We start from the raw sequence: 26386 nt of genomic DNA, 5'->3' as shown, positions 1-26386 counted from the left end.
GATCAAAGGGTTGCAGGGGCAGAGCCACCGTTGGGCAACAGGGTTTAAAGAACCCGGGCTGCCACCCCTCAGGGGCCACGCCTCGCAGCCCTAACAGACCCCCGCATCTTCCTTCAGATGTGGAGAGCATGATTTAGCTCCTGAACAAGGCCACACAGCGTGGAGAGTTAAATTGGCCGGATTTAACTGCATGGCGTGGAGAGACTCTCTGCCTTAAAGGCAGGGAGAGCCGCTCCTGGCCACGCTGCGAATGCAGCACTGGCTTCGATTTAGCTCCTGAATGGGGCCGTGCGGCCCTGTTCAGAAGTTAAATCAGCCGATTTAACTCTGATTTTAGTGTCGGCTGATTTAACTCTCTGTTCTGTGTGGCCCCATTTGGGAGCTAAACCACGCTCCCCACGTCTGACAGCAGATGGGGGGCAAGGGGGGCTGCCGCGGCAGCCGAACACGGACCGCCACTGGCCACGTCCACCACTGAAGGGTTGTCTCTACTTATGATCTAAAGATGATGTCAAAGGTATAGCTTGCAAAGTCAGTATTTCTATGGATGATGTGAATATGCTGGTGGTGGTTGATGATCTGAATTCCTTTTATGGTACTGATATGAATGAAATGTGCACTAATTTTGGTTAAACCTACAAATTAGAGGGATTAGGTATTGCTGGCAGGGTGACTGGAAGCTGAGATACTTATGTAAATGCTTTGTTTTCAGTTGTATAAAAATAGAACACACGCTTGATGGATAAGAAAGTTGATTCCATCCCTGCCTCCTGGACCTTGAACTATTTAACAGAGTTAGATGAGGGAACAAGAAATTAGGGTAAAACACCTTGTGGTACCTGTATGTGGTAATACATATTCTTGAAATCTGGGTGATCCAGGTTGCTGCTCACGGAAGTGCCGGCCATCACAGTGACGCTGCTTCCGCCTTCAGACAAACAGCACCATAGCAGTGAGTGCCTGGCAGGAGAGGGTGAGCCTAAGGGTGGAACGTCCTCCCCTCTGCTCCTGTAACTGTGTGCTGCAGCACTCACTAATGTCTGAATGGGGCTTTTGTTCTATGTGATGATCAAGGAAGGGACATGGGCACATTGGAGGGTCCTGTTCATGCAGCTGAACTTTGTGCTGTGTGCGTGTCACAACAGTTCTTGCTGCTGAAGAGACAAGATGCTGTTGAGTTTTAAAATGCCTTGACTGCAGAACCTTTCTTTTAGTAAAAAGGAAGCAAGCCTACATAAGCAAATCTTTTCCATACATGCAAGTCTTATATTTGGATCTCAACAAATGCATTTGGAAACTGGACAGAAATCTTGCCCTTTGGTTAGAAGGCAAAGTGTGTGGTGTTAGTAGGGGTATCCTATGAAATTTAACGGTGTTGATGCTGAGCTGAGATTTCTGCCTTTTATCAGATCAACATTCTGAGATAGAGATAGGAATTGGGGAAGGAGCTAAAGGAGAAAATATTGTATAAATGGGTGACTTCAATTACCCTCAAGTTGATCAGATGAATATATATTTAAATTATGAAAGATACGATAATGTAACAGTGCCCTAGAACAGGCTAGCGGGAGGTGATCCTGGACTAAATCCTGAGGGGTATCCAGCATCTCATACCAGAAATGTTCAACTGAGCTATTAAACTGAACATATACTGTATGTCAGTGGAATGTTGCCCAGAAAGTTCAGCATATTCACACTAATTGCAGCAACAACAAAACTTCTCAAATGGAGGAATTTGTTAAAAAGAAATTGAAAAGGAAAGTTGAGATCAGACTTCTTCAGGATGCTTGGAGAATGCTTAAAACCAGCGTCATAGAAGCTTTGCTAGAATGTATACCACAGATTAGGAATAGTGCCAGAAAGTACAAGGGGATGCTGTCATTGACAAGCAGTGTCATGGAGATCACCAAGGGGATAGACTCCTCCTTTTAAAAAGTGAGAGTGATGCCCAATAAGGTAAATGAGCACAGACGCCGGCAAAAGATTTAACCATAGGGGAAATAAAGATTGCATTTGAACAATCTATTATTTAAATCTGTTTTAACGTTTTGGAAGCAGGAAATTAGCCAGAGAGGTGGTTTTTAAAAAAACATACAAACTTTGTGGCAAAAACCAAGTTCAGTAACCTTTGTTGTCCCAATGTTTACACTGATTTTTGTTTCAATATTTTAGGACAAGACCAGAGTTGTGTCTCCCATAATTGATGTAATTAATATGGACAACTTCCAGTATGTGGGGGCGTCAGCTGATTTAAAAGGCGGTATGTACCTATAATAAAAAACCAACCTTCCAGCTCCCCCAAATATGAGTGCATCTCCTAGTTATTGTAGTGTGTGTTCGTATTTTGCACTGCAAACATTTGGAAAGTCAGAGTACTCTAGTTGAGACTGATTTGTTGTGCTGTGCACTTCATCATTTCACATATTGGCTTTCCCCACATAATGCATAACCAATTTGAGGAGTCAAATGTGGTTGTGAGCTGATCCTAAGAGGGGCAACTTGAAATATTTATTTGTCTTCACATTGGTTGAATTTAGAAAATAAGGTTTTAAATCACCAAGAAGTAAAGATTGTTGGCTGACATTGCACAGTGAAACACAAGTGGTTCTGAATGGTTTGTGCTGCTGTGAGTGCCTTAAAAAGCCACTGGTACTCTTACACAAATGCTTAAGCTAGCATTTTCACACTTTTGTGACACTACTTACATTATTTCTGATGCAAGAAGCATCATGGATATGCAGGCACACCAAGTCTAAGTATTTGTGCAAGAGCACTGGGTTGGCTCGTTGCACTCTCAGCAGCATGAGCAGTTCAGAACTGCTCATGTTTCACTGTGCAACTTGTTGGCCAATGATTTTATATTTTCCTTATTTAAATACTTTCAAAATAAAGGTGCATATTAATTGGTTACATAAAAACATATTGGGTTATATCCAAAGTCATTCCATGAATGGAAGGTGGTACGTTTTACACAAGAAGAGGATAATTTCGATTGATTCCCCGCCCCCTGCCATTTCCCTCATGTCCCTGTGGCCCCTGAATATGTGCTCCTGGGGTGGAGAACTCTTCGTAGCAAGGTGCTGTGTGTTATCAGGTGGGTCGGGGTGGGGGCTATCATGAGAAGGAGGAGATTGGTGAAAGTTGCCCCTCTTTTGTGCAAATAGAACTGCTTTGTGGAAATTGGAGGATGGATACGACCCAGTGGTCTAATGTTGCTTCATTCTGACAATCAGGCTTCATGTCTCATTGTTGCACTGTTTCCATTTGCCACACTTTCCTTTTCTACCCAGAGAAGGTTTTTTCCCCAAAGTGCTCCCAATTGGGGGATGTCTTATCTACACTCATGACAGGTTTTTGTAGACAGATGCTGGTTGTTATAAATACTAGGTGCTGCTTCTTTGCGGTGTTGCTTTCTGTTTTAGTCTTCCCCTTTTTCTCTGCCCGTATAATTACTATGTCCTCCCTCCCCAGACAGACAAAAAGGTAGTTTCTAGGTAGAGCAGTAGTCCATGAGTTGGAAAGTAAAGGTCCATGTTATCTCATTAGAAATAAACATAAATATTTATTGACTCTGAGCTACTTGCATAAATTGAGTAGTTGCTAGACATAAATAGGAGAAAAGGGTCACCCAGATGCATCAGTGGATTACCCCTGTACTGACCTGCTGTCCCTGCCTGGACCCCAGTATCAAGCCATGATAGAGGTAGATATGCTATGACACTGCACAAAGATATTTTCCCTGAAGTTCTCTTTACGAAGCAGTGTTCCATAAGTTCGTAAGAAGATAATAAATTCAGCTTTAGGAGATCATGTTTGCATTAAGTTCAGATTTCATTTTAAATCAAGTTATTTTAAAAAGAGTAACTTATTATAGCTGAATTTTTCAAAAACCAGCACTTTAAAACAAACAAAAACCTTTTATCTACCCTGTATTACAAAGAAAGGTGGTGATGACTTGACTTCCTTATGAAAGACAACCTCTTTACTGGTATGCTTACTTTGGGGTTATACAAAGGAGGAGAGCTGGTCTTGTGGTACTAAGCATGACTTGTCCCCATAGCTAAGCAGGGTCTGCCCTGGTTGCATCTGAATGGGGGACTTGATGTGTGAGCACTGGAAGATATTCCCCGCAGTGGATGAAGCCGCTCTGGGAAGAGCAGAAGGTTTCAAGTTCCCTCCCTGGCTTCTCCAAGATAGGGCTGAGAGAGATTCCTGCCTGCAACCTTGGAGAAGCCGCTGCCAGTCTGTGAAGACAATACTGAGCTAGATAGACCAATGGTCTGACTCAGTATATGGCAGTTTCCTATGTTCCTATAAATGATCTTGGTGCACAAGTTGTTATTAACATCACAGTAAGTGGAACTTGTCTGATCAAATTGGGCTGGTGCATTTGTCAGCTTACTTCCCCTTAATACTGTTGAGTATTTCAGGATATCTTGTGCTGTATTTTTGATTTGTGTTCCTGAAGAGCCCCCTAATGTTTGCTGTAGTGTACACCACTTCTGGCTCAGCTATGATTGTGAAATGTTTCTGCTTTTATCCTTGTATTGGATTAAAGATGTTTAATGACATGAAATATACACTTTACTGTTTTAAAAGGTGCTTCAGTAATTACAGCATGTTTCCCCCAGACCCATATGCCAAATGTAATGTTGGCATACAAAGTGCTTTTGAGTGGAACGCTCAGATACAGTGCAAATAAGTTGTCATTTCATCTTAATAGTGTATCACGTCTGATAGCACAGAGATCTGTTAAAGCAAGGGAGACTATAAGAACCATTGTGCTTTGAGTGGGAGAATCTGTAGAGGTCTTAATTTTGCTTCTGCTGTCCTGTTAATCTGAAGCCTATTGGTGTACACAGCCCTGTAGCAATGTAACCTTACCTCTTATTAGCACAGAGGCTTGTATATTCTAGTTTTCACCTGAAATTAAGTATGTTGTTCTGAAACCACTAATCAATAGGATAGTTTCCACTCCCCCTGTGTATTGTCTAGCTAAACACACAGACTGGGTTTCCTGGCCTTAAAGGCATATGATGGCCTCTTGAGAATGAAACATGCTTCTGAGCAGTGCTTTGCTGTGGCTTGTTAATTTCACATTCCCAACACCTGCTAGTTTTGCCTTCTGGGAAGAATAAACTTTACATTCATTTGAATCAGAATTTGGAAATTTGTCAGCTAACTTCATGAGGTTCGAGTATTAATGATGGCAGTTGTCATAGAGTGATTAGTTGACACCACTGTGGCATGTGCAGAAGATTAGACTTCTGCAAGCCTTTTGTTTTAAAATATAGACTCATCTCTGATTGGTGAAGGCAGACTAACTATCCTGATTGCTAGATTTTCCATAACATATTGTTGGTTTTTGTATATTGGGAGTGAGGCTTCAGTATACTCTCAAGCTGTATACAAACATCTTGTTACCGTAGAGCAACAGGAGCAATTGCTTCCTTGCCACTACTGGCACACAAGTGTGTATCTAGCACTGCTAGCTTTATGTAAATGTACAAATGCATGGGAGGGTAGAAGGGCTTGCTCTGAGATGCGGTGGATCTTGTTCATGTTAGTGTTGCTAATTGCACCTGCTTCCTCTAAGCCAGGCCTGCACAACTCAAATGACCTGGCGGGCCGAAACCAACCGTGACTTGGTTCATGGGGGCTGAGGTCAATTCCTAGGGTGCTGATTACTAGAGTAACACTTAATATCAATCAATCAACCAAATTAAAGAGAAATGAATTAAAAATGAATTAAAAATGAATTTAATCAATATTTAATTTTTGATGTTCTGGCAGACCAAGATTGATTTAAATTAATATGAAATAAGTTGAATTAAAATTCATTCTAATGATATAAATATTATACAATCTGTACAAAATACATAATAAAATGCATTGTTCTTCCTTTCCACCTCTGCCAAATCATCACACAAAACATGGAAGAGAACTTCTTCTCATAATTTTGGAAAAGAAGGGAGAAGGGGAAAGAAAGATGGAAAGGATGCAGCAGGAGGCTTGGCTTGAGAGAGAGGGAGAGAGAGAGAGAGAGAGAGAGAGAGAGAGGAGCAGTCTTGATGGGTGAGAGAGACTTAACTGTGCAGGTGCACTTTGCAGTTGGGAAGCAACGCTGGGCCAAATGGCAGGCCCAAATGTCGCTCTGGTTTCTGCCGCTGTGCGCCGCTGCTGCCGTGGGGGAGGGTAAGGAAGAACACCCGCACCCTGCAGCCATCTCCTCAGCTGCTCCTCAGCGGCTGGAATTTGGGGGTGGGTGGGTTAAGCAGCAGGGGGAGGAAGGGGAAATAGCCCCGGGGGCCTGGAAAAAAGGCCTCGTGGACCGCATCCGGCCCCCAGGCCGCATGTTGTGCAGGCCTGCTCTAAGCCCATCCAAATAATTGGAGCAGGTGACATATAAGCAGCTTCTGGTCTAATTGGTTTCAAAAGGAAACTTCTGCAATGTGTTCTTCAGTGGACTACATGAGTCTGTGTAGGTTTGTGAGTATGTGTGCATCACTGCATAGCCTTTTTTAAAAATTCAAAAAGGGGGTTCAGCACTTCTCTTGGTATGTGGGAGGTGGGGGACTGACTGATGTGGTCATTGATTAGGAATGCTAGCTTTAAAAGTGCCTGCAAGAGTCATAACTGAAATATGCGCACATTTGCTGGTCTCTTGCTGGAAGGCTAGGGTCAGACTTTCTAGAGTAAATCTTTGTATGCTCTCCAAACCTGTAAACTTAATCTGACCCGTTACAAAACACAGAACACAAATGTGTGCATGCCAAAAGCAGTGGGAGCTGTACAATACCAACTTCAAATTCCTCAAAAAGCCACTGTCTGTACATAAACGCTGTGGGAGACAGGCTGCCAATATGTTTTTGATGAATGTAAGTTGTATGCAGTGCTTCTAAAAGACTTGCTCTAGGAGGCTTGCTTTATAAATGAACCCTGAAAGGAGGAGATGGCACCACATAAACTGTAGGATCATGTTGCCTGGAGCTTGGCCTGAGAGTTCTGAATTCCATTCTTGGGGGTAGACTCACGTCACTGCTTTGCTCTGCCAGTTGACTTGAGCACCATGCACATGCAAATAGTCTGTTTCTAGATTTTTTATTAATATTCAGAGGTCATCTGGGATTCCATCTGGGACTTGAAAATGAACAATTTTCAAGAAACATGTACATTCTAGAAAGCTTATCCATTAAAACACCCATCAAGAAAGACCTGCATTATTTGGATTCCAGAAATGCTGAAGAGCCCATTAAGCAGTCTGTTTCATCTTTGAAATATTGACAACAACTGAATCACGTGTAGATGGTTCAGGAGATGACTACAGGGGGCTATTCTTACAAGTTGCTAGGAAAGAAAGGAAGGTTTAGCACAGAATTTCATTTCCAGTGCAGTTTTGGGAGAGCTGAGCAGGGAAGGCAAGAAATGGAAGGCATGCTGCTTCTTCACAGCTTTCAGTGGTGTTCCTGTAATCATATATTGTTAGTGCTTGATTCTCCCAAGCCATACAATAGAAGTTAATACAATTTCAAATTTTAGAGCCACTCAAACTTCAGAATAAATCTGAATAAAATAAGATTTTATACTGCATATAATCTGTGGTAGTGTGTGTGTGGAATATGACTTGGACCTTCTTAGTAGTGTAACTTCTGCTCTGGTTGTATAAAACACAGCTAGGGATTAGGAAATGGATGCAGGGGTGGTTATAATTTGGTCATGTTGAAGAAAAATCACTTCATCATTGACAACTTTCAGTGGGGCTATCTGGATATTTCCTGTTATCGATAGTACAGGAGAACCTCATTATACATGGATTCTGTTCCATTATATATTTTTCCATTATACGTGGATTCTATTCCAAAGAAATGGAGGGATCCACAATTTTGGGGACTATTGGGGGGGCATTGCTGGATGCCAGGAGATGTGTGGAACATGGTAGGGCAACTTATTTGGCCCATTTTTCATGGGGGTTTTGGGCTGTGTGTGTTAGTCTGGGAACCTAACCCCCGCATCACCATAGACTCAATGACTCATTATCCATAGTTTCGTTATCCACAGTAATATGCAGGAACGGAACCGCTGCAGATAGTGAGGTCCACTTGTTTCTTAAATTAAGCTAACTGTATAACAGCAAAGAAATTCCAGATTGCAAAAAAGGAATCAAGGATGTGTACAGTTGGGTCACATTTATTGAGTGCTTTGCACTCTACTTCTGTCTGACCTATGTATGGTGTTGACTTTTTTTTCTTCTGTCTCTTAGGCTTTGATTGGAATTTGGTATTCAAATGGGATTACATGACTCCTGAGCAAAGAAGAGCACGGCAAGGAAATCCAGTTGCTCCCATAAAGTATGTGCCTGCCATTACCTTCCCCGCACCCTCATGAAACTATGGTGGTGGTCTTGGTATCTCAGAGTTGCACTTACCTTTCCTAAGTTAGACCTTGCACATTATAAAACTAAACACAGGGAGAAATTATTGCAAACTTCAGGTATGCGTTCAAAATATTGTAGACTTGTGTATGCAAAAGTCAGTTTGACTGCCATCTATGTCTTTAAAACTAGAAATTATAGTTCTGTTATGGAATAAGTACAGTCGGTTTAATATACGAAATAGATTCCTGCAAAACGTATTTTAATACATGAAATGGATGACTACTAAACATGCTACATGTAAACTGAGGTTGCATCTCTTATTTTAAAAAAATAGCTTGTGAGGTGTTTGAATCAATTTTGCATGCACCTTAGCAATTGAACTGCAGTACTATTGTGCACAGCATACGAGGAGAGTGGCATAGCACATTAGTCAATATAACAATTCCTGATTATCATGGTGCTCACTAGAGTAGATAGAAAGTTACTTTCATCCACTTTAACATGCTGGGATACATGGAATAGTGGGCTAATAGCTGCTGGAGAATAAAGTTTACACATAGTTTTGTCCTTATTGCTATTAAACTGTTAATGGACATAAGCCTGGCATGCGTACATTCATTCCTCCAGGGTCCATGTATGTTCCATACTAGTGTCAAATTACAGTATTGAGGACAGTACTCTGCTTCCCAAGAACCTCTGCTCTCATTTTAAAATTAAAGCACGTTTCTGGCCCCCACAAATTAAGTATGCTTGGTGAAATGTCAAAAGCCAGAGGAGAACCTGAGTAGGACTTTAGGGATGTGGAACTTGTATGCTCTACAGTAGTCCCACATTCTTTGCAAATAGAAGAAGAATAATCAAATATTTACACATGTATGAAAGTTATATACATTGCAGAATGTCTATGGAAGTTATATATGGTGCAGAATGTTTAGTACAGAATACACTGTCCTGATTGTTGTTAATACATACTAGGCATAGAGTTGCACATTTATAAAGCAGGCCAAGAACTTCAGAGGACAAAATTGTTGGTTATTCTCTGATTCACCAGCTTATTCTAGAAGTAGACTGTAAAACTTGCAGATTCCTGAGAATAACCACTTTTGCTTTTAAAGAAGTTGAAAAGTAGTTAGCCAGGAAACAATTTGTTATGCAAGAGCATTTTCCATTGTGGCAGTTTGTGCCACTCCACTAGGACCACCTCCTCCCAAGGGTTTCTGCCCACGTGACAAGGTCATCAGAGCCTCTGCTCCACGTGCCGACAATGCACGAGAGAGGCTCAGCTGTTGTGCATGCAGGACTGAGCCTTCTCAGTTATTGCCCCCAGACTTTGGAATGCTCTCCCGGTTGGCATCCGCTCCTCAGTTTCCATCATAGTTTGTAGAAAGCAAATGAAATCTTTGCTTTTTACCCAGGCTTTTATGAGTGTTGTTTTTGTTGCTGCTGCTCTGTATTTTATGGTCCTGTTGTGTGTGTTTTTTAAACTTTTAATTAGATTTATATTTTTATATTCCAATGTTTTATATTGTGTTAAATGTTTTGTAAACCACCTTGAGATTGTTTTAATGAAAGGCAGTATAAAAATTTAACAATAAGTAAACTGAATAGGATGGTTTTATAGAAGTCATGGGTAAAGTATTCATCTTGGAGGGTTTAAATACTATGTCTGGTTACCCTGTAAAGTATCTAATTGCAACTTTTCCCCTTTTATCTTTCTGCCTGTATAGAACACCAATGATTGCTGGCGGACTCTTTGTGATGGACAAACTTTATTTTGAAGAGTTAGGAAAGTATGATATGATGATGGATGTATGGGGTGGAGAGAATCTAGGTATGAATCTTTTCTCATTCTCTTATTTGCTTTGAAGAAAAGCAAATAACCTAATTTTCTTGAGTTCATGACCTTTGGATCTCTTTCTGGAGAGGATTAAAATGACAGTTAATACTTTAAGTGGATTATTGGCAAAAATTCAGCACAACAGGGCTGCATTTTTAAAATCTGAGCATTACGTTGAAAAATAAGAATTGAGTGGAAGCTTGAGTTAAATGGTCTTTGTATAAGATGTTGAAGCATTAAAGAAGCTTTATCTTTTAAAGAAATCCCACATAATGTGAAAATACCATTCTATTTTTACTAAACATTAAAATGCAGCTGCCAAAGTGCCTCATTTAACAGGATTTTAAAGATCTTCTGTAACTTTGAGTGTTTTTAAAACGGAGCACGGAGTTCATGGGCTTAATCCTTGTTTCTGTACTTTAAGGGATCTATTATAAAATAGATTACCTGTGGGTTGAGCTAATGCATTTTGATTATCAGTCCTAGTAGATAACTGGAACCTTTGTTTAAGATGAATTGTGGTTTTTATGGCTCTATTACAGCATTCCGGTTTGATTTTTCTTGCTGACACTTTCATTATCATTATTAATCTTTATTCTCTGATGTCCATGTTAAAGCCATGTAGTTGAGCATGTCCGTATAATCATGCTTGTCTTCTCCTATAGGATTTTAAAAAAAATTAACTTAGTTTTAGCATTTTGAAGTGAATGTGTAAAATGTGCTGCTATGTTCTGAAAACTGTTACTGGAATGGCATGGAAGCAAGTAATCACACCACTTCCACAACATAAGAATCTGCACGAAAGAATTGGAGTAACACAATTGGAACATTGATTTGAATGTTCATTTTGCAGGAACAACTACACCATTTCATAGAGTGGTGACTAATTTTGGCAAGCAAGTAATTATAAGAATTCTGTTCTCTTGACACACAGCCACTGTGCTTTTAAAATCCTGTACTTCTGAGCAACGGCGAAGCTCAACTTCGTGGTTGGGAAAGTCATGTTCTTTTCTGTGTGGTTTATTGCTTGCTTTTCTGATGGCAGAGATTTCATTCCGTGTGTGGCAGTGTGGTGGGAGCCTTGAAATAATCCCATGCAGCAGGGTTGGCCATGTGTTTCGCAAGCAACATCCTTACACCTTCCCAGGAGGAAGCGGTACTGTTTTTGCAAGGTAACTTGGGGAGTCTGTTTCAACTAAAATGACAGAACCAGGGATTGAGCTCTTAATCAAAGATCCAGCAAATAGCAATAACTTGTATTGCTTTTTTAAAAAAGGAAACTTTACTTACTACCAGTAAAATCTTGCAAGTCATTTCTCTGATTAGGTTTTGTTAAAAGTCTGTCAACATAGCAATTGAAGCAGGAGATGAATGAATTTCAGAATACTAAATTTCATAGCAGATAGGTTATATCATTGTGTCATTTTCAGACCCAGGAACAACCTCCAGAAAATCCAGATATATGCATGCACATGTGTCTATACACACACATTCTGGTGTCTTGTACCATTTGGGTGGGTTCACACATCATGCAGAATCACTTTTTTTTAAAGCTTTATTTACCAGACCTGGATTGGTTCCACAGATGTTCACCAAATCTTGGTTTGTTTCACCATACTATGGTCTGTTGAGTTCCATCCCTTCTCCTTTGTGCAATTGCTGATGGAGGAGGTGGGAAAATATAAAAATGAAAATGGGGTACTCAATATTAACACTGAAAAATCCTTAGCCTCTAGGAAGAATGATTAATCTGTTTTAATCCCTGCTAACTTGACAAAGAGGCACCTCTTCACGTGGCAATTCTCTTGATTTAGCAGGGGGAGAGTAACTGGCCCTATCCACCCCAGCACTGTTGCTGGTGTCTAGCTTATGTTTCTTTTTAGATTGTGAGCCCTTTGGGGACAGGGATCCATTTTATTTATCTTATTTATTTGTTGTTTCTCTGTGTAAACTGCCCTGAGCCATTTTTGGAAGGGCGATATAGAAATTGAATGAATGAATAAATGAATAATCTTTTTCTGTTTCTGAAATAGCATTAAAAAGTATCTTCAGCCTGTCTTTAGGAACATCTTGTTCCCTACCCCAGGGCTATAATGGAACCATGTGGGATAAAAAGGTCTGTCATGCCCTTTTCCTTACAAACAAACCTTCCCTAAGCAAAGGAGCTCAGGGAGATTAGAATAGGAAACGGCATGACTTTCATTTGTACATATTTAGCTTCTTGAGGCATCAGTACATCTTACTCTGTGCCTGCAGTGTCCTTAATGTGGAAGGATCTGCAGCACTCAAAGTAGCAAAGAAATACGAGAGTTTCATGACTGTGACAGAAGCAAATAACACATCTTGAATTATTTCCAGGAATACACGTAGGGCAGCAGAAGTCTGGATGGATGAATACAAAAATTTCTATTATGCAGCAGTGCCTTCAGCCAGAAATGTACCTTATGGCAAGTAAGTCTAATCACTGCCTTCCCACTGTTTTATCTATTTTGAGACTTTAGACTTTGTGGGGTGGGAGGTTCATGGTGCATGTTATAAAAACTGAACAAATAATTGCATAATTCTTAAATTTTATCTTCTATAGAAATACAGTGTTTAGATTATGCCAGTTTTTAAATATAGCTGATTTTAAAAGCCCACTGTTTCTTGCAATAGTATTCAAAGCCGAACAGAGCTGAGAAAGAGACTAAACTGCAAACCATTCAAGTGGTATCTTGAAAATGTATACCCTGAGTTAAGGTGAGTCTTTTTATTATATATCGTGGGTTGAAGTGTGTTCACTTCTGATAGGCAAGGAAACTTGCTTTCAGCCTTTCCCTGTCTTGGAGCCTTCATTTCAGACTATTATTTTTCCTCTGTCTACTTTCATATCTTCATGATCCAGTAAATGTATAGCATCTGTGTTGCTAGAAATAGGCCGGCTGCTTTAGGTTGCATCCATGCTAAAATGAAAGAGCATTAAATGATTAAAGATTCTACATACATGCCAGGCAGGGCCTGTGTGTAACCATACCCATTGAGTACTGGAAGGGTGTGCTTCACTTGCATGGTCATTGCAGTCACTTGTCAGGATCATGGCAGTAGCTAAGACGTACATCACAGCGGGCCTGGATAGAAGATGATATTCCTAATGTGGCTCGCCTGACACAAATAGTAAAAGGTGTGTGTCGTTCTTCTGTCTGCCAATCACAATAGCCAGTGTGTATGCCCCATTCCCATCTTCTGAATATGCACAGTCCTGGGTAGCTTAGACTTCCAATTGTGAAGTTCTTGGTCTAAACCATGAATCGCCAATGCAGTGTAAGAGTCATCTAGATCAATAATTTTTTTTGTTACATGTGGTCATTTTTGAGGAATTACCACATGACATCACAACTTTGTACTCCAGCCTAATGATGGAAGAACTATCACCCACTGACTCCATAGCCATAACTCCTAAAGTGGAAAGAACCCTGTTGTGCCCATTGTATCCAAGTGTTGCTACAACTAAACAGGGTGATTAAAATCTGCCAAGGAATAACTAACCCCTGCTTAATAGTGTCTTGAGAGTGCATCCTGAGCTTGCAGTCTGTACCTTTTCCTAGGCCTTGGGAAATGAACAATACTTAACTGTTCTATTCCATGTAAGAGGCCAACTTGTACCAGATGTCACCCTGGATGCAGTGCATTTTCTGTTAGCTTTGTCTTCAGCATTTAGCTGTTAGCAAGTCTCCTCCTGATCCCCCTGACAACATGTTTTTAAACTCTGTTTGAAGGCCTGCTGATGGGGAGGCTGCCTATGTTGCAATTGGCTGCTCTTGTGTTAAATAGCTTTTTAAATCCAGGGGAATTAAAAGGCACTGTGGGGGATATGCTAATAGAGCAACTAACAGGGAAGCTTTAGAAAATAACTGGCATTGTGTTGCAAAAATGCACCTCCAAATTGCTCTCAAGCTAAAATGAGCTGAATGTTGAAGAGTGATTTGAATAAATTGTCTTTGTTTTTCAGGGTACCTGATCACCAAGATATAGCCTTTGGCGCCTTGCAGCAAGGTACCAATTGCCTCGACACTTTAGGCCATTTTGCAGATGGCGTTGTCGGCGTTTATGAATGTCATAATGCTGGGGGGAACCAGGTTAGTATAATAACCAGAAGTTTATAATCTGAATTAAAAATTGCTTACATGGGAAAATGTCTTAAAATCTAACCAGACAGTTGAAAAGATAGTGACAATTTTCTACATGTATCTTAGTCTGTAATTGGTTACATTCATTCATTAATAGTGGAAATGCAGGGACTGTACTAAAATCTTGTAATGGTATTTTGAACTGTTTCTTAATTCTGCTCAGAATTTACCTGCACACAGGGGTGTCGCCACCACAGTGTGAACAGGTTCAAAGAACCCGTGGCTTGGGCTCCAGAGGAGCCCAGAGCGAACTCCCACGCCCGGCCCGCCAAAAACTTGGGGAACTCTCCACTAGTTATTTCAGGCAGTGCCGACTGCCTGATAGGACATTTTCCCCTTTCTCTCCCTCCAGAGAGGGAGAGAAAGGGGAAAATGTCCTATCAGGCAGCCAATGCTGCCGGAAATGACGAGCTGAGAGCTCGCTTGGGCTCTCGGCAGCCCAGGCCACTCCTCCTTTGCACGTGACGTCACTCACAAAGGGGCATGGTCCAGGCTGCTGAGAGCTCGAGTGAGCGCTCCCCTCGTCATTTCCCTTTCTCTCCTTCCAGAGAGGGAGAGAAAGGGGAAAACGTTCTATCGGGCAGTCGGTACTGCCTGAAATAACTGCAGGGGAGTTCGCCTGGGCTCTCGGCAGCGTGTGTGTGTGGGGGGGGGGAGTTCGCTCTGGGCTCCTCCAGAGCCCGAGCCACACCCCCATGCATGGGACATCACACGCACGGGCGTATGTGGAGGGAGCCGCAGAATGGGGCTGGACCCAGGCCACCGCTTGGCTGGCTCCGCGCCCGCCTGCACATCTTCTTGATGTGTGAGGATGGGGAGATAGATCATGATGTGCTCACAAATGGACGTGTGTAGGATATTTATAGCTTTTACAGCAGTTTTCAGACAACATCTACACTTCCTTATACAGACCTAACTAAACAAAATATACCAGGCAAGAGAACAGGTAAAGTGTGCTGTCGAGTTGGGGTCAACTCCTGGCAACCACAGAGCCCTGTGGTGTTCTTTGGTAGAATACAGGAGGGGTTTGCCATTGCCACCTCCCATGCAGTATGAGATGATGCATTTCAGCATCTTTCCTGTATCGCTGCTGCCAGATTGAAGTGTTTCCCATATTCCAGTAGGGATTTGAACCAGCAGCCTCTGGCTTGCTAATAAAATCATTTCCCCGCTGCGCCATTAGGTAGCTTACCAGGCAAGAGAACATACAGCACAATGCAGTGAAAAGCTGACATACTTGGTTAACATGTTATGATTTGTTCCTTCAATATATAATTGTTGATACAATGATCCTCAGTCCACAATGAAGTGATGCATTTTTATGTAACTATGTCTGACATGGACAGAGGAACAATAAATGCCATAGCTTGGAGGGAAGAGTAGTGTAATGTTCCTCCTAAAATTTGGACAAAAGATAATGGGGTCTAACAAATAACAGACTGTAAGCGATGCAATAAGTTAAAATTCAGCCAGTTTGGATAATCTGTATAGTTGCTCTTGCAACAGAGTTGCAAATACACTTTACATTCAGGCAGATAGCAGTTCTTGGTTGTAAGCAGACAGGTAGGAGTTAGTTGTATAGAAGTGGCTTTTTGCTAATCCTCCTGTGCCTTATGAGAAGTGAACGTGTCTTGCATTTGGCAAGTATCTGTATGTGGCAAGAGCTCTAAGTTACCTAGGAGCAAAACCATGAGCAGTTAGTCTTCCCCCACAAGATGTTAAGAGACCATATTCTTAAAAACAAGCAAACAAAAAACAAACAAAACTGCTACTCTGATTTTGTTTACATGGTAAACTGGAACTGGGGATTCCATCTTTGTGGTTTACACATGGATGGTGAACTTAATCCGTGTACAGTGTATACAGGTACAGATCTCTACACTGGTGCAGTTTTTCACATGTTATGTTGAACCCAGATACAACAGCACACTTCCTATCTGTGCCATGCATTTGACACATGGCATATACCCCCATGAGGGTGAGATTACAAGGCAATAAACAGATAAGTGTGTCATGATGTGCCCTGCTGTCCAATGAGGGGGAAAGGCACTTCAAAGACAAAGCAGAGATGGGATGAGACCCTCATATGAATTTATTACACATATAGATCACTTTTCTACATTGAAAGTGGTTAACAATAGAATTGAATATAAACATTAAAATACAGTTAAACATACAATTATCTATTTTTTAAAAAAACCCAAACCAGTGACGATACACAGGGAGCACAATAGCAGCACCCAACCACACTTGGCTTCAGGCATACTCTACTTCTGCTTAGGGGGCCTTCCATTGGTAGGTGTGAAATAACACTTTCCTTGATGGTTTGCTCTTACTCTTGTGCTTCTGGAGCTAAGTTATTATTAACTTAATCTTAGTGGTCTTAATCTAAGTTTGAGGCGGCATGGAGGGGAGGGAGGTAGCAAAAATGGCCTGTTCTGAAACTTTTGTAGGTCGTAACAGAAATGTGGATACAAAATCAATTACAGGCAAGACAGAAGCCATCCATACCAATCCTGTATAATTCTGGATGAAATTTAAGAATTTTTCAAGTCTTACTCACCCTCCCACATGAGATGTACATATTCCCAGCATATATGTTTGACTAAAGCTGGCCACCTAATGGCGCAGAGGGGAAATGGCGTGACTACCAAGCCAGAGGTTGCCGGTTTGAATCCCCGCTGGTATGCTTCTCAGACTAAGGGAAATACCCATATCGGGCAGCAGCGATATAGAATGATGCGGAAATGCATCATCTCAGGCTGTGCGGGAGGAGGCAGTGGTAAACCCCTCCTGTATTCTGCCAAAGACAACTACAGGGCTCTGTGGTTGCCAGGAGTCGACAGCGACTCAACCGCATACTTTACCTTTAAAGATGGTTTCAGTTAGTTAAATGCTGTTGTGCTGTTAGACCAGCAGAGGGGAGTATAGGACAACTGTCATTAATCTTGAAAACATTTTTGTTTTTTTCAAAAGAAAACCTTTTTCTTTCCAAAGGATCACATTAAAATGTCTGTGGCGAAGTTCTTAAACATTCTTTGAATGTTTTAAATTGTATTTTTAACAGTTCATTTTATTTTGTCTTTATTGTATGCATTTTTGTGAACTGCCTAGAGCCTTTGGAGTCAGGCAACATATAAAATAATATAAAATAAATAGTACTTTTCATTATGGCTACCTTAGAGAGGTAAGGCATGATCTCCATCATATGTTGAGGTCATCTGGAGAGGTCCGTCTCCATTTACCACTGGTACATCTGTTGGCAACTGGGAAAGGGGCCTTCACTGTAACTGCTCCTGGCCTATGGAATGCAGTCCTAGCAGATATCCGCAGTTTAGGCTCGCTGTTGGTCATTAAGAGAGCCCTAGAAACTTCCTTGTTTGGCTTGGTCTTCCAAGGTTTTTAAATTGTGTTTAAGTATTTTAATTGGTTTTAAAGGGTTTTGAATGGCTTTTAAATTGTGTTTATATTGTGTTAATCAGTGTGTTTTGAATGTTTGTATGTCTTTTTAAACTTGTGTACCACCCAGAGCCTTTGGATAGGGTGGTCTATAAATGCTAAATAAATTAATGAATAAGAGAGATAAGTATTAGTAATGTGCCTCTCAAGTCAGCTGGCTAAACTGTTGATCCTTGAGCATTTCTGTGTTTGTAGAGGTTCCCCCCCATGTTATACAAATCTGGGCATATTGAAGTGTGTGTGTGTGTGTGTGTGTGTGCTTTTATATACTCAGATGCAATTGTGTGTTTGCTTTATATTTCAGGAATGGGCCTTAACAAAGGACAAGTCAGTAAAACACATGGATTTGTGCCTTACTGTTGTAGACCGAAATCCTGGCTCACTCATAAAGCTTCAGGCCTGCAGGGAAAACGACAGTAGACAGGTCAGTATCCAGAGTGTGCAAACAGTTCTGAGGGCACAGCTGTATCACATGTCCCGTGTGGGTATTTATTCCTCTGTTCAGAAGCCTGGTTAACTACTCTGGACTCTGACCTGTGCAAGCTGTACTCAGCCTGCCGTCAGCCATTATCTTGGCTATGATGTGGCTGCTGTATTTCTGGCAGTCGGTGTACTGAATCCCTTTACACATTTTGGGTGGCTGTGATGGGAACGATAATAGCAAATACAGTTGATGGCTGGCATTTCTTTTTGCATCCCACCTAGTGTGAACAAATCCTTGTATTTTGTTATGTTGATGTACCTATGTCCATACTGATGTACCTATCTTGCTTGAACTACAGGAGTGGAAGTGACAGCCTTCCTCAGTTCCATTCCTTTTTGAGTGTAACTTCCTCTTTAAAATTTCAGTTTGCTAAAACACAAGAGCACATCAGACAGAGAGAAGATATTAGACCAGGGATTCTCAAACTTGGGTCCTCAGGTGTTATTGGACTTCAACTCCCATAATCCCCAGCCTCAGTGGCCTTTGGTTGGGGATTATGGGAGTTGAGGACCCAAGTTTGAGAATCACTGTATTAGACCAACAATATATGCACTAGGGCTATCAAATAGTAGCCTGTTACCCTGTGCTAAAGCAGCAGAGTTACTAGACCAGCACCACCATATACATAGGAAGAGCCTTGCTGGATCATGCCCAAGGCCCATCTAAGCCAGCATCCTGTTTCACCCAGTGGCCCACCAGATGCCTCTGGGGAGCCCACAAGCAAGAGGTGAGGGCACACCCTCCCTCCTGCTGTTGCTCCCCTGCAACTGGTACTCAGAGGCATCATGCCTCTGAGTCTGGAGGTGGCCCACAGCCACCAGACAAGTAGCCATTGATAGACCTGATAAGAACATACAGAAGGTATTAACTCATTCCACTCGGCATTGGCTGCAGTCCAGTGAGTTCCTTCACCTGTCTGCATAGGTGTTCATATGCAGAGGAGGTCTCTCCTCCTTGAGCAGCCGCATGCCACCTCTCCACACACTCCCTGTATGTGGAGAGGTGCACAACATGACACTTTAATGATGAAAGGGCAAGGCTACAGTTGGCATCACCCCCTCCCCCGTCTCCTGTGTGTCTCTTTGCCCTTCTCTGGACTGCAGCCAAGGAGAGGCTAGACCGGCATCTGACTCACGGGGTTCTTTATTTCATAAACTAATGTGTAGCCAAACCCCACACCCCACCCCACACACAACACTGTCCCTTCTCTTTGCTCCAATTCAATGGGTCTACAACATTCACTTTATTTTTTTAATTGTTATTTTATTGTTAAATTTATACCCCACCTTTCATTAAGAAAATCCCAAGGAGGCTTCCCTACAACATTGGCCCCAGAGGGTGCCATTCCTAGCAACAGGGAGGAAGAGCAGCACTTGCAAAAGGGAAAAGTAAGATGACCCTTGAGTAAGAAAAGTAAGATGACCCATTCTCATTTTTAAATTATGCCGATGGCTGATTCTTTCAGTGTAAAATAGAGAAGTCTGGAATAGAGAGGGAGGAGCAGGAGAGAGATTATTTTAAGATATTGTCCACATTTATGGTAATATGCAAGGCTTTCACCCCTTAGATTCATTCCTGAGAAACAGGCCGCCTGTTTACTGGGACCAAGTCTATTTCAGCATTCTCATTTTGAGAACATTTGAGTCTCTAGAGGTAAAAACAGCTTGATTATCTTCCAAATCTGCCCAACTTGTCAGAAGCAGAATTTTTTGAAGTGATGGGCTGTGTGAACAGAAGGCAACTCATGCAAGGAGTCTTCTCCACCCCGCCTCCCCAGAGCAGCTCTCTTGTACCCCCCAGAAAACTTTGCTGAGGGTTGGGAGACCTTTGGAAACAGAATGGCATGTAGTGTGTGTGGCAGGGAGGGGCCACAGTGGAAGGGAATGCACTGTAATTAGGCAGAGGCATTTGTGGGAGGACTTCTACCTGATTTCTGCAGATTCCCCTCACACCCTGCAGCCTGTTCCAGAGGGTTCCTGGACCCTCAGAGGCTCTTATGGGGGGGTTGCTATGGTGAGAAAGGGATAGGGAATCCCCTTTCATGAGTTTGCTTCTGCTATTGCAAGTCAGGATTCAACTTGAAGTTGCTGAATCAGTGCCTCAGTCTACAACTGCCCTAGACTCTAAGAACTGTGGCATGCATCTACTTTGATCTCCAGAGCCATGCACAAATGAGGCAGCATTGCCAGAATTATCCAAGGCAAAACCTTCGGATAAGTCTGTAGACCCCAACTGTGTGCAGCTACTCTGAAGAGTAACTTTGCCCTTGGCAAACAAACTTTTGAAAAGCTGATTTCTGTATAATTCTTTAGCAGAGTACAGCTGTCTTTGATAGTTTTATCTTGTGAAACATTTTGGAGAAAAGAAACTTCTTCCTTGCTTTGTCCTGTAGATGAACTTTGGTCCCTCTACTTAAGCCTATCTGTGAGCAAGCCCCTTATGAGAGTGCTTGCATTCTGGAAAAGGCAACCTTCACAGTCCTTCGTGCCTTATCCACTAAATATTACGAATACAACAAATATTTATATACCACTTTTCAACAAAAGTTCCCAAAGAGGTTTACATAGATATAAATAAATAAAACGGATCCCTGTTCTCAAAGGGCTCACAATCTAAAAAATAAATATGGGATAGACCAGGCGCGGCCCATGAATGCGCCTCCGGCGGGGGGGGGGGGGGACACGGCATCTTTAAGTGTAAACAGAGCCAGTGCTCCATGCCACCCAGCAGCCCCTGTGGCGGGGAATCACCTCCACCACTCACCTGGCCACTGGTGGGGGCTTGCCTCCATGGGAGCCAGGTGAGTGGTGGGGGCGATTTCCCGCCACGGGGGCTGCTGGGCGGCATGGAGCACTGGCTCTGTTTACACTTAAAGAAGCCGCCTGCTGCTGCCCCCCCCCCGCCGCGAGGTGTGTTCACGGGCCGTGCCTGGGATAGACACCAGTAACAGCCACTGGAGGAATGCTGTGCTGAGAATGGATAGGACCAGTTGCTCTCCCCCTACTAAAGAAAGAGTATCGCCACTTTAAAAAAGGTGTATCTTTGCTCAGTGAGCAGGGGACAAGTATTATTCACTTCATTTACTCAAAAGACATGCCTGACCATCCCCACTGGTTAACAAAATTATCTAAAATCCACACAGCTACCCCACGGTTCACATTATTCTCTTTTTGCAGTGTCTTTTATTTTCACTATATAGAATGTTATCTACCTTGCAACACTCAAAGATGCTTTAGCATTTAAAATTAATGAAACCGAACATTATTTGGTCCTGTTTCAACTTTTGCCTGTTACGTGATGTTGGAAAGAGAGGGTAAGGAACTCATGCAAGTGAGCCAGACTCTAGAAGGGAGGGAGGCCACTTGGTTGGCCCCTCAGAGGGGTTAAGATGCTGGTTCATTCCTCTTCCCCTGTCCTCTCACACAGTCTCAGTCTACATGTTCATGTACAGTTGCCAGTCCTTCAGACTTCATTAGGGTTTGTAAGTACTGTGGGCACTTTTTGGCAGAATTTTTGGCTTTGGCAGAATATGCAACGGGTTCTATAGATCTGAAATTAAAGTACTCTCTAAGTGTGGAAAGGTGGGGACAGATGACATTTACAGACACGCTCTGTCACTTTGCACACTAATTCATTTGCAAGCATTGTATTTAATATCTTTACCCAGCAATGAGAGCTTGAAATATACTTTTCTTATATACGGAAGCTGAGATTGTCAAGACTCCAAGTCGCATGCCAGCTAGATCTTTCCTTGTAGAATGGAATATCCTAGGAAATGTTGGTCTCTTTAAATCCATGTTTATCTGACCAGAGTATAACTTTGTTTTTCTTTTAGAAATGGGAACAAATCGAAAGCAATGCCAAACTGAGGCATGTCGGCAGCAACCTGTGTTTAGATAGTCGAAATGCCAAAAATGGTGGTCTGACTGTTGAAGTCTGTAGTCCTTCACTATCACAGCAGTGGAAGTTCACACTTAATCTACAGCAGTAGAAGGGCTTGCACACAAGTACTGTCTCATTTCCTAAACCTTGGGCAACAGTTTAATGATTACATTACTGATACTTTATATACCTCAGTATTCCATCTTTGTCTGAAAGTAGGCGGCAACAACTAAAGTGAACTAAAGGGAAGCAAGTGAACTGGGGACCTTGCCATTGTCTGATCGAATATAGCTGCAGCACGACTCACTCCTTTCCACCATAAAGGCTTATCAGTTCCTTTCCAGCTTCAAGCTAGTACTTACACAGCAGATGATTAACATCCCCAGAAACAGATGTACAGTAGAAAACGGCTTTCAACACATGGGGGCAGCGGGGTAGTGTGGGGGAGGGAATGGTTGGGAGGGAAGCAAATTGCTTGGAGAAGATCATTGGCAATCTCCATTTACATTGAAATCAGTGTTTTGTGCTTTCCAAGAATCAAAGCATCATTTTGAGGGTTTTGCCATGTGTACTTGGTATATTTGACCTTGGACTTTTCTATGACAGGACTCTAAATATAAATATATATATATATATATATAGTCAATTTCCAACTTTCTATAAATTTTTCATCATCCTGTAATTTATCAAGAAAGCAATTTACACTTCACTGGAAAGTGGATGGGACAGTTGCAGAAGAACACCACTTTGTGAAGATGCAGGCTTCTGCTGCTGAGTCGTGTTCATGCAAACACTGGATGCTTCTGATTCGCAAAGTGTGCCCTTTTGTTGCGCTTCCTTCTCCTGGGAAACCTCGGACCTCTGGGCTCACACGCTTCATCTCACCAGCATTGTCACCTCCAGTTGGGGAATTCATGCCATGTGCTCTGGATATCTGTAAACCTGGTATTTGTGTTGGACAATTCTAGACACTTTGTCTTTAAACTAGTTCTTTCTTTTTTGAGTAATGCAGCTATGAGGGTTTAGTCTCTTTTTTAGATTGTGTTCTTGTTGGTATGAGTTTTTCTTTTTCTCTTTTAAAATTGTCAGAATGACAGAACTTAGCACAAGACCACAACAGCCTTCTAATGAAAGCATGAACAGCTACTAAATGTCAGTGTTGCAGCTGTTCTGCACCTGCTCTAGGGTGCCCTGGTTTGGATTTTCTCTTTAGTTCTGTCGAGCTAGTCTCTCACACACTGACCTGTAGGGATGGGCCCGGACCAGTCCGGAGGCCATTGAAAAGGCCTCCGGACCGGTCCAGACCTGGGTGGTTCGGATTGGGGGTGGGGGGTCACTTTAAGAGTGGCAGGAGGGTTTACTTACCCCTCCCGCCGCTTTCCCGCTTGCCGCCGTAAACATACGAGTAATTGGGGCAGCAGGATACCTCCCTGCCGCCCCTTCCCTGACGTTACTTGCAAAACCTCCCAGGAGTGCATTGCGCGCGCGCACGTCACAGAGACGAGCGCGTGCTTCACGTCGCCGTGACGTGCGCACAGGCGCACAATGCACTCCTAGGAGGTTTTGCAAGTAACGTCAGGGAAGGGGCGGCAGGGAGGTATCCTGCCGCCCCAATTACTCGTATGTTTACAGCGGCAAGCAGGAAAGCGGCGGGAGGGGTAAGTAAACCCTCCCGCCGCTCTTAAAGCGACCCCTCCCACCCCAGTGCCGGACCGCAGTTGGCGGTTCCGTGCACACCCCTACTGACCTGTAGAACATGATCTGGGTGCCAGTACTACATTGGAAGCAGCCGTTATACACAACACACACACACACACTAATATTGAAGATGATTCAACCCCATTTTTGACATTTTAAAAACAAAAAAATAAAGCTTCTGCAAGATTTTAAATAGGTGAAAATGAAACTAGGATTTATAGAGTGTCCTCTGGTTACAAAGGACAAATGTTTTGTGTCAACAGAAAGTCACTTGTGCCAAGGCACTCCCTCCTGCCTCTTCTCCACAGTAGCCCCACTGTACTCTGAAAAATTTCTCCGAAGGATCAGGGCAACCTTGGAAATGGGTCCATATCCAGGCTGCAGAGGGAGACGGCACCTCTCGAAAAGGGCAGAGGTACGTTCCATGAGTGAAGCTGCACTTGCAAAAGACCGCCTCTGGCAAATTTTCAGCAGTTCTCCCTCCTCATGCTGCTCCCACCCTCAGGAAGCTTTTTCTTTTTGGCCAGGGTGTGTGTGTGTGTGTGCAGGGGCTCCTGTGAGAAGGAATGGTCCAGGAAGTCTGCATCTGCAAGCTTCCTTCCCCTCACGGAAGCCAGCATACAACCCGGAGACAATACATTATTAATCATGTCTTGACAGTGTTCTCTTTTGGCTACAGAGGTCTGAGTATTCCGTCAAAGCATTTTCCCTTTAAAAATGCAGTATTTGCCACAAATAGTGGGCAACCTTTCATGCATATAAATACTTTAACTCTGCATTGCCTGTTTGAAACAGGCAGATAAACACTTGGATTTTTATACAGCATGCTTGGGATCTCTTCAGGTACTATTTTGAAATGTCTTGGAATACTACATGGTTTGAACCTGCAATGCTTTCCTTGGATGGAGATGTATGTGTGTTTTTCTTCCTGCCCCAACTTTCCTCCTCCCTAATAAAAGCTCCCATGCATATCCAGTTTAAAATGAACTTTGGCAGGAAAAAAATGGGGGTGGGGTTATGTTTCAATTTCTCTCTTCAGGACTTGTGATGAGGAATACAATCCAGATATTAAAACTTATCTGGAGGGATAATGATCAAACTCTTAAAATAGACAGGTAAATAGTTATAATCAGTGCTTCTAAGGAGAGAACTTAGTAGAGAAAAGTCAAGCTAAAATTTTAATGTTTTCTGTTGTGAATCAGAAACTAGCAAGCAGACAAGCTGCTGTTTGCCGGAACAGCTGCTGGAATTTTAGGATAATTGACTGTTATCTAGTCAGGTTTGTTAATAAGATTTTTTAATCTTTTCCCCTCTCAAAAAAAAAGTTGTAAATGTCAGCTGTGTATTGTAGAAGGGGAGTATGTTGTATAAATTCTGGAGATGCTATGCCATTCAGAGACTGTAAGCTGTGGGTGATATTGTATGGTCCCTTGATCAGAACAGAAATATGGTAATGTCTTGTTATCTATGTTTACATGACACAGTGTGCCAAAGCTATTTACTGTGACTTCATTATTTAAAGTCTGTGGATTTCAGGTGCAGTGCATCAAGCACTGCTGTTGTGCACATCCTCTGTCAGTGGGGCATGCTGAGGAGCTCTGTGCAAGAACCTTTCACATGAACTGAGGGTGTGCAATGGCAGCCAATGGTGGATTGTGACTGTGCATATAAGAAGTAGCCAAACCCACCCTCCCTCCCTCCTTCCTCTTCTTTTGTAATAAATTACTAGGAGCCCTTGAAACAAACTGCAATGTCATCTCTGCTCTAACTTTTTCTTAGCATCTTCAAAACACAGATTATGAAGGTGGTACATGCAAGTTTGATTTTTGCAAATTAAATATAGTTTGGAAACTGTCATTTCAGTTGGTTTTTAAAAATCTGCTGTACAGAGCTTGTACTTGGTTCATTTTATAGATGGAAACCATCCGGGGCGGGGGGGGGGGGGACCCTGTTTGTTTAACTTAAGAAAATAAATACTTTATAGATAAAGTAGCAGGGTTTGCTGTCATTCTGTTGTTGTGCACATTCAGGATCCGGCCAGAGATCAGCGCACTCTTCGGGATCTGACCGAAAATCCTTGAACTGTTTGGCCAACTAACTCTCATACTTCTATCTATAAACTAATTTTACAGATCCAAAGAGTTACTCCATGGTCATGCAAAAGGTTGGGCTCTTCTTGTTTGGGGGGTTTTGTGTTCTTGGAAAAGCAGAGCCCTGGTTAAGCATCCATTACATACTTTATTTGAAAATCATACTGGCAAGCATCCAGATAAGTCATATGAGCAAAATCCTTCCCCAGCTGGGGGTGTGTGGTGTTTTTTCAGCTGTTCCCTTTCAACTGCCTGCACCCTTGAAAATATTCCAGAGAGTTGAGGGCACCCTTAGGAGCAGCCAAACCTCAGGGGTACACCAGTTCAAAGCTCACTTGATTGCAAGGAATTGGTAACATGATGCTTTGGATTTAGCCTGAAGTATTTGCTAAAATA

General features: G+C 42.3%; 1 protein-coding gene across 1 annotated transcript in view; it reads left to right on the top strand.

The window, feature by feature from the left end:
• Positions 1 to 23227, top strand: part of GALNT2 (polypeptide N-acetylgalactosaminyltransferase 2) — a 105138-nt gene extending 81911 nt beyond the window's left edge. The window contains exons 8-16 of the mRNA XM_053298316.1: positions 2173 to 2260; positions 8261 to 8348; positions 10102 to 10205; positions 11257 to 11383; positions 12570 to 12662; positions 12867 to 12950; positions 14200 to 14326; positions 18141 to 18260; positions 22156 to 23227. Coding sequence (XP_053154291.1) covers positions 2173 to 2260; positions 8261 to 8348; positions 10102 to 10205; positions 11257 to 11383; positions 12570 to 12662; positions 12867 to 12950; positions 14200 to 14326; positions 18141 to 18260; positions 22156 to 22311 — 987 coding nt within the window. The 3' untranslated portion in view covers positions 22312 to 23227. The remainder of the gene's footprint in view (positions 1 to 2172; positions 2261 to 8260; positions 8349 to 10101; positions 10206 to 11256; positions 11384 to 12569; positions 12663 to 12866; positions 12951 to 14199; positions 14327 to 18140; positions 18261 to 22155) is intronic.
• The last annotated feature ends 3159 nt before the right edge of the window (positions 23228 to 26386 follow it).

This window comes from Hemicordylus capensis, chromosome 1 (genome assembly GCF_027244095.1).
Source record: "Hemicordylus capensis ecotype Gifberg chromosome 1, rHemCap1.1.pri, whole genome shotgun sequence".
Lineage (NCBI taxonomy): Eukaryota > Metazoa > Chordata > Lepidosauria > Squamata > Cordylidae > Hemicordylus > Hemicordylus capensis.
The sequence above is the reverse complement of the archived record's forward strand: the minus strand, read 5'-3'. Positions and strand labels throughout refer to the sequence as shown.